Genomic DNA, 8,927 nt, shown 5'->3' on the forward strand with positions numbered 1-8,927 from the left:
GAAATTGATCATCTTGTCTTCATATTGTGGCATCATTCTTGATGAGGGTAAGATGCTACTCAAGGTCAGGGTCATACCGGCCTGGGCTACATGCTCAGAGAGCTCCTCTATGTCTCTTTTCATGTAGTCCAGGGAGGTATGTCTCAGGTCATTCACACCAGCATGGACAATGACTGAGTCATATTTGTACTTGCCTTGGAGTGACCTGAGTGCTTGTGTTATGTGACGGATCCTAGCGCCTGACAGGCAGCTCACCGTGACCTTTTCCTTGTTCAGCCTGGTGAGCGGGACGTCAGTGTGCCTGATGATAGAGTCACCTATTACAAGTGTATCAGGTGTGTTGTTTAGCCTTAAGGGCTGTGACTGTTCGGCACACTGGCTTTGTGAGCTATGTGTTGCACGTGTTTTGTTTTGGGGTAGCGGTTGCTTGGGTGCCTGCTTTGGAGGTCTCTGCTGCTTAGGCAGATTTTTATTTAGAGCCTCCAAGTATGTTTTTGTGTGTTTATGTGTTTGGTTTGCTGCCGTGGTAGGTCTATGTGAGACTGGAATTGTACTGAGTGTGGTTTCCTTTTCCTCCTGACTGGTTACGCCAGTACTGAGTTGAGAGAGCTTAGCCTCCAGTTTGGCTATATGGTTGCATCTCTCACATGTGTTGGAATTTGTTGGGAGGAGGAGAGGGTTGTCTGTGTACATGAGGCAGTTCATGGTAATAAAGAACATGGTAATAAAGAACAAACATGGTAATAAATAAAGAACATGGTAATAAAAAACAAATAAAAATCACTTTTGTTGAAGAATATTAAATTTATGAATAACAGAAGAAGAGCTTTAATTAGTCTTAAGGTTCTTTTCTTAAATTGTTTACAAGATGTTTTCAAACCTCCAAACCAGATTACAGAATATCACCCATTTATAGCATATGTGAATTACCTCATCTCCCACAAAACTGATTTCTAGCTTAGCATAAATCCTTATACTGATATCCTGCTTAAAACTGTAACAAAGAGCAATACATATATGTATGTGTGTGTATATATATATATATATATATATATATATATATATATATATATATATATATATATGTATATGGGTCTACTTTGACCCATCGAAATTACATTTCAACGAAACGTAATAAGGTGAGCTGTTTTTTCATGAAAGTGCACTTTTGCCGAAATGCACTTTTGCGAAAAACAAATTAAATGAAAACAAAAAAAACAGACAAAATAAAAAAAAACACAACACTAACCATATATATGTAGGGGGGTTGCACCTTCCCTGCTACTTTCATATTCTCACTCCAAGACTGCACTATAGTGGTGAAAAGAGAATATTCCCTTATCCCCACTGTGCTGCAATCTAAGCAACATCCCCTGTTGATGTTCGCTTAGATGCCTTTTCGCAAAAGTGCATTTTGGCAAAAATGCACTTTCACAAAATAGAGCTCACCTAATTACGTTTCACTGAAACGTAATTTCGTTGTGTCGAGGTAGACCCATATAGATATATATATATATATATATATATATATATATATATATATATATATATATATATATATATATATATATATATGGTTCCCATTCAGAAGCCTGAAACATCATAAGCCTGAAAATCAAAATCCTGAAACCAAAAGCCTGAAAATTCAGAATCCTGAAAACTCAAAATCCTGAAAGCCCAAAATCCTGAAAGACCAAAATCCTGAAACTCAAAATCCTGAAAACACAAAATAGACATACTGATGTCATTGTGGCTTTGCTATTGTTAGCCCTGTGGTGTTAGGTCATGCGTTGGGGTCAGGTAAGTGTGGTTGGTTTTATTTTAGGTTAGGGGCGGTTTAAGTGAGTTAGGGTTAGGGCAGGTTAGGCATGTATGCAATAGTGACAAATATTGGGGTTAGGGGCGGTTTAAGTGAGTTAGGGTTAGGGCGGGGGTCAGGTGAGTGTGCGATAGTGATGGACCTTAGGGTTAGGGTTAGGGTCAGGGTCAGTTGGTAGATATTAGTGTCTTTATAGTGACATATTAGCATTATTTGTGTTTTCAGGATTTTGAGTTTCAGGATTTTGGTCTTTCAGGATTTTGGGCTTTCAGGATTTTGAGTTTTCAGGATTCTGAATTTTCAGGCTTTTGGTTTCAGGATTTTGATTTTCAGGCTTATGATGTTTCAGGCTTCTGAATGGGAACCATATATATATATATATATATATATATATATATATATATATATATATATATATATAGTACCTATTACATTAGGTATTTAATAGATATTTAATAATTTGAGAGAAGACATCAAACAAAATGAATTAGTTCTTAGATATCTTTATTAAAGCATCACATTTCAAGTGGCATCATGAGTTCACATAGAGTAATATAAAAAAAACAGCCTTAATTAAAATTTTCATTATTATCATTGTGCAGTATGTCGATATTTGTCTTTTTAATAATTTCCTTTCACTCCAGTATTACATATATTGTTCATTATTGTGTGACTTTTTACATATTGTACCTTTTGATCACAGGTTTCCTCCTCAACTAATAAACTTATTGATTGAAAACTTCAGCATACCAAAAGAATGTTTTTCCAAACCTCCTACAACATGGGAAACAGTAGCAAGTAAGTTTTCTTTAAAATTCATCAACAGTAAGAAATCAGGGTTTCATCAAAACTGTGACAATTTGGGTTTCATTAAAGCTGTGACAATTTTTCTACTGAAGGAAATTATTTTGTATTAATAATTAATGGCAACCATGTATTTATTTAATATATGCCAACAATTGTTAAGAAGTTAAAAATATAATTAAATATAATAAGGAAATTTTAACTACAGATGAAAACATGGGAAGAGTAATAGGGGCCTGCCTACCTGTTTTATATAAAAGACAAATAAAAAATCTCAGATGATTTATTAAGAAAAAAGTGAAGAATTTAATTATATTATATAAGCAGGGCATACATGTATGCTGTAATTTATGTTATTATGTTAAAATTTCTAATTGTTTTTTTACACCCAGAAACCATCAGAAGATACTGAACATTTTTATTGCAATATCAGTCTCATAGTATTTTTGGCCGAATATATTCTTCATTTTATGTGGGTAAAATGGAGAGATGTTTTCTATCAGGATATTTGAACATATAGAGATCTTAACAGCAAAAGTTAATTGCTTTACATAAACTTTCAAAGCAGTGTGAACATGAATCCTGTTTAACTTTTACAATTTTAAAACAGACAGATGTAAGCATTGTAGTAGCAGTTTCACTGATAGTTTGATTATCTTGTCATATAAAAGCTGGGCTGTATTTCCAAGAGTTGTTTTAATGCTCTGAAGAAAGACAAGAAGGTCCAAAAGATTAGCTTAGCTTATTATTTTTTGCTACTTTTCAATAATGTTTGCATTCAGTTCATAGTTTTTTACCCATCCCCTGGGTTTCATTAATGTCTACACTAAGTGTACACTGTTCTGAGTGAACAAACACTACAAGCATAACTTACTTCCTCCCTAATTTTAGTTTTCCTACTGATATTCTTGCAGCCTTAAATATCAAGGGGGATTCATAAAGGTTACCAAAACGTGCAGACTACATGTGCACTTAGTGTAATCTTTCTGAGTAGCTAGAAAACACAAAACATGTGGCAGATATGTTCTTGAATGCAGATCATGTACACTTAGTGTAAGCATTAATGAATCTGGCCCATTTGTTGTAATAATTTGTACAAGTAGTTATGTCCATCTTTAACTTCAGTAGAGCACACAAACATGCAATTTTGATGAATGGATGGGTAAGTGGAAATTTGCCCCTGGTTTAACACCACTATCTCTCATGGATGGGGAAACATAATTACAGCAAAATATACTTGCTTGGCTCATCTTTAAAAAGTCAGATTTCAAAATATAAGAGCTACTAATTACCACTGGAATGCAAGGCTAGGCTTCTTAACATTGTCACAGATTGATGGTCTAGTAAATACCTATGACCATGTTTTACTATTTGTATTTTTTAATAAACCTAAAGCAAGAGAACTCATAAATCTTCAAAATGTAAATAGAGATAAAAAGGTATTTTTACAATCCCACTGATTGCTAAATAGAAAGAACTGATAAATAGTAGATTTTTCAATCAATGAATGTTTTCCTTAGTTCTAAGAGGACAAAGAAAAAAAAATTCACTAATATGAATCTTTGTTTAATTAAAAAAGTTTTCTTACTACCATCTTCTTACTATGACATGTCACATTTACTTAAAACAAATCTGAACAAACATCAAGTATCTGCCTCATAGCTATGGTAAAGAACAAACTGCAGTTGCAGAAATATGAAATGCCAGTGAAAGTGAGGCTGCCATGTTCATTTTGATTGTACTGAATTAAACCTTAATATGTTGAAGTTAATGTTAACAGAAATGAAGCTGACTTTGAGGTATTTCGTCAGTAACAATAAGACCTAACTTCACACATTTTTTATGGTTGAATGAGGAGAAAGTTAATGTATCTGTGTATGACTTATGCTTTTAAAATAAGTATACTTGTCATGTTAGCTGTATGTGCTTTTTAGAATGTGAAAATGTTTTCTGCTAAAATCATTTATACACTCATGGTGCCTTATTTGGTAACATGCCTCATTAACGTATTACAAATATACAGTGATTATGCATTGTAACATATTAAAAAATTGTGTGAAGATCTATATCTTTATCTATATAGCTATATATAGATATATAGGTTTGGGGGTGGCCACAGTGGTACAGCGGTTAGTGTTGTCAACTCACAGTTTGATCTCGGCTAAGGTGTCTTCTGTCCGGAGTCTGCATGTCCTCCCTGTGGTCACGCGGTTTTCCCCCGGGTGCTTCACCCCGGGTGGTATGAATTAACTACAGTGATAGGACTGCTCACTTGGCAGTGTAAACCTTGGCTTGAGATGATTGTCACTGCTGAAGTGACACCCCGACCCCATGTGCAAAATGGGAAAAGGGATTGAGGATGGATGGAGAGACTGATATATATATATATATATATATATATATATATATATATATATATATATATATATGTATGTAGATATAGATATGTGTGTACACACACACAGACACACACACACACATACACACACACACACACACACACACACACACATATATATATATATATATATATATGTGTGTGTGTGTGTATGCGAAGCCGCGGTGGTGCAGCAGTAGCATTGTCACCTCACAGCAAGAGGTTCTCCCGCTCGATTCTCGGCTGGAGCGCCTTCTGTGTGAAGTCTGCATGTCCTCCCTGAGGTTGAGTGGCATTCGAAAGACATGCATAAATGGGCGTGCCTTCGTTGAAGGTTGGCGTCGGGCTGACACCTCGGCACCATAAAAATCAGCTGCCAATCATTAGCTGACCAGAGTTCTGCTATGGCGACCCCTAACCAGGAAAAGCTGAAAGAAAAACAACAACAACATATATATCTATATCTATATATATATATATATATATATATATATATATATATGTGTGTGTGTGTGTGTTTGTGTGTGTGTGTATACATAGCTTTACTGTCATAAACTTGACTCACAGGTAATTGCGTCCAGCTGTGCGATTTCCACATTACAAAATTCAGAATGTCAAAAAACAACATTCCTGACTGTTCAAACATGCCCTCATTCTGGACCCATGTTAGCACTTATTCCTGGGAACAGAACAGTAGAGAGTTTTGGGGTTCAGTTTTTGGGTAGGTTGTGTTGGTATTCGGTATGCCAACTTTGATGGAAAAGTTGTGGGCATTGGTTGACTTGACCACCTATGTGATTAGTTTATAATAGTAAACTATATATAAATATATATATAGTTGTGTACATTGTCAAATTGTCCATTAGGTGAACATTAGCTAGTCAAGCCTAATACATGAGCATTGTTTTTGTCAATCAGGTTTTGCATAGAGGACGAGACTTAGCCCCATCACAAAAGACTCATGGTAAAGCCTGTTCCAGTGTATCAAAGAAATGAGATTTGATGCATTGGGCTCAGTCACTAAACTGTCAGTGTAATGGCCATTTGCAGAATGAAATTATAATTTTATATATATGTAATATAAAATACACAAGTGTGTAAATGAACACTAGGCAGGAAGCAGTGTACATGATGTGGACAGGAAGCATGCACTCATTGTAAAGATACACTGTACAGTAGAAAGCACTTGTACTAACAGGAGTCATACATGGTGCAAAAGGTACATTATGCAGCACGCAACACAGACAAGACAGTAAGGAGGCAAACATCTGTTGTAAAAGTACACTGTACATCAAAAAGTGCGCACATCATAGTCAGGAAGCACATAAATGGTGCAAATGTACAGTGTGCAGGAATCAGCAAACATGGCAGAGACAGGAGTCAGACACATGGTGTAATGGCACAATGTGCTATAAAAAGCACACAGGGAACAGACATGAAGAATACCTAAAGTGTAAAGGTACATTATTCAGCAAACTACACACATAGTGCAGGCAAGAGGCATGAACATGGTATAAAAAAACTATAGAAAACAACAAACATAATAAAGACAGGAGACTTAAACAAACACAATAAAGGTACACTGTGGAGCAAACAACTCATGGTATAGAAGGGAGGCATAGACACAGTGACACAGTACAAAGGTACAATGTGCAGCAAATAGCACATAGTGCGCAGACATGAGGCAAACAATACATCTGGCATGTACAGGAGGATAAAAACAATGTAAAGGTACACTGTACAACAAACAGCATATGTCATACATGCAGGATGCCTGCACATAGTGTAACAATACACTGTGCAACAAACATGACAAAGACATATTCAGACAGTTCTTTTTGTTTCTTTTTTGAGATAATGGGATAACTACTATAACTTAAAGAGTACTGCAGCAAAAACACAGCCACAGGGGGCATCAGGTATGGGATACATAAACAACTACAGCAGCAGTCCTTGCCTTATACCCAAGGGTTTTGCTACATACCCCATTGTAACCTGTCACTGAAGGCAGAAAATAAGCAGAACTCACTCATCACTTAGGTTCTGAAATTGCAACCAAACACGCGGTCAGCCTTGTAACTCAAATACTATTATTAAACTTTGCTTTGATTCAGACTCCGACATCTTTCTCTTTCTCAATCACTTCTAAAATGGGCCTATATAATACATACTCCAACCTTGATTACTAGCTCCAATGTGCATTAACATGCATTTCTTTCCACTGCAAATAATTGCATAATTTGAAAATAAAAGGTAAAAGGCTCAATGTAAAAAGAAGAAACTATTTAAACTATTCTTTAAATGAAAGGCTGGTGAATTAATGAAACATGCCTGCCTAAAGAGGTGGTATTATCAAAAATACTTCAATAATCAGTAATGTAAGGAACAACCATAAAACAATTTCTATGGTATGTAGAAGAAAAAAGCATTAAGCCGTTATTTATGCAGCTTACCCAGAAGACAGGAAATGGGCTCAGTAGGTGGAACACATGGTCACAATAAGATTATGAAATGTATGTTTCTATGTTTATGATGATTTTTCTGCATCCACACTGCTGTTTTCTTAAATGACTACTCAGACCTAACACTGAATTTTGAAGCTTTAGCAATCAAGTTTACATCATTGTTAAGCACAAGCTATATAAATGTACTCTGCCCATGCAGGTTTTTACAGTACTCAGATTTCTTCCCACCTCTGAAACATATGCAGAAGGGTGAATGATAACCTTCCAAATTGCCTGTAAGTGTGCATATAGTGTGAGGTGTGTGTGTGTGTGTGTGTGTGTGTGTGTGTGTGTGTGTGTGTGTGTGTGTGTGTGTGTGTGTGTGTGTGTGTGTGTGTGTGTGTGTGTGTGTGTGCATGCGTATGTGCATGCGTGTGTGTGTGTGTGTGTGTGTGTGTGTGTGTGTGTGTGTGTGTGTGTGTGTGTGTGTGTGTGTGTGTGTGTGTGTGTGTGTGTGTGTCTGTGTGTGTTTTAGTGAAACAGTGACTTTGAACCTACAAAGCACACTGCTTATTATGGTGCTGTGTCTGATACTTATACATTGGTTAGGATTAACTTTGCTGAAAGGTGTGCCTACCTGGATGAGGTAGAAAGTCCTCTCCTTAACGTTCAAGTTATTTTAGATTCCATACATCAAGTTGGGTTGACTGTTAACTTAGCTAAGTAGAAATTAGGCTTTGCAAAAGCTCTTTGTTTGGACTATGAATTATTCTGAGGGGTAGTGCAACCGCATTATGCTCAAATTAAAGTAGCACACAACAGGTTAAGGCTTTTTAGGCCTGGTTAAATATTTTATTTGTAATTTATTCGTAATTTTAGATAGGCCTGGTTAGCTATTATGATAAATGTATTTGCAATTTTAGTACCTTCATTTGCCCCCTGACTAAACTTGCTAAGGTAATGTTTTCTTGAAAGCTAAAAAGATGAAGCAGAACAAGCTTTCAGGTAACTAAACAATGTTATGTGATCAGAACCAATACTAGTAGCTCCAGACTTTTCCCAGCAATTCTTAGTGCACATGTGAACATGTGAGGTAGGCAGAGATGCCGCCTTTTCTTAATATAGAGGAGCATCCTACCTGTTACATAAGAAAATTCAGCAATGCTGAAAGAAATTATTTAGAAGCAGAAGGAGAATATCTTGGTGTAAGACTGGCCTTCAGCACACTAAAGTGCTATTTATTGGTAAGGATTTGTGTTAATCACTGACCATGCCCCCCTACTCTACAGTGCCTCTACCATCAGGATTGCAACCCAAAATTGTTCAGGTAGTTTTGACACTACACTCTTATACTTTTAAAATCCAGTTTTGTCAAGGCTATAGACATTTTAATACGGATGGGTTGTCTCAGGCTTACATCCCATCAAACAATACTAGTACTTGTGGTTCTATGCCAGGAGTGGGAGGGGGGTCAAAGTATACT

The 8,927-nt window shown here is 36.2% G+C and overlaps 1 protein-coding gene across 1 annotated transcript in view; it reads left to right on the plus strand.

Moving 5' to 3' along the window:
- LOC122800929 (organic solute transporter subunit alpha-like) overlaps positions 1 to 8,927 on the plus strand; it is a 206,522-nt gene that overhangs the window by 69,151 nt on the left and 128,444 nt on the right. The window contains exon 2 of the mRNA XM_044070292.1: positions 2,523 to 2,617. Coding sequence (XP_043926227.1) covers positions 2,523 to 2,617 — 95 coding nt within the window. The remainder of the gene's footprint in view (positions 1 to 2,522; positions 2,618 to 8,927) is intronic.

Source organism: Protopterus annectens, chromosome 4.part1 (genome assembly GCF_019279795.1).
Source record: "Protopterus annectens isolate FY-2018-M chromosome 4.part1, PAN1.0, whole genome shotgun sequence".
Classification (NCBI taxonomy): domain Eukaryota; kingdom Metazoa; phylum Chordata; order Ceratodontiformes; family Protopteridae; genus Protopterus; species Protopterus annectens.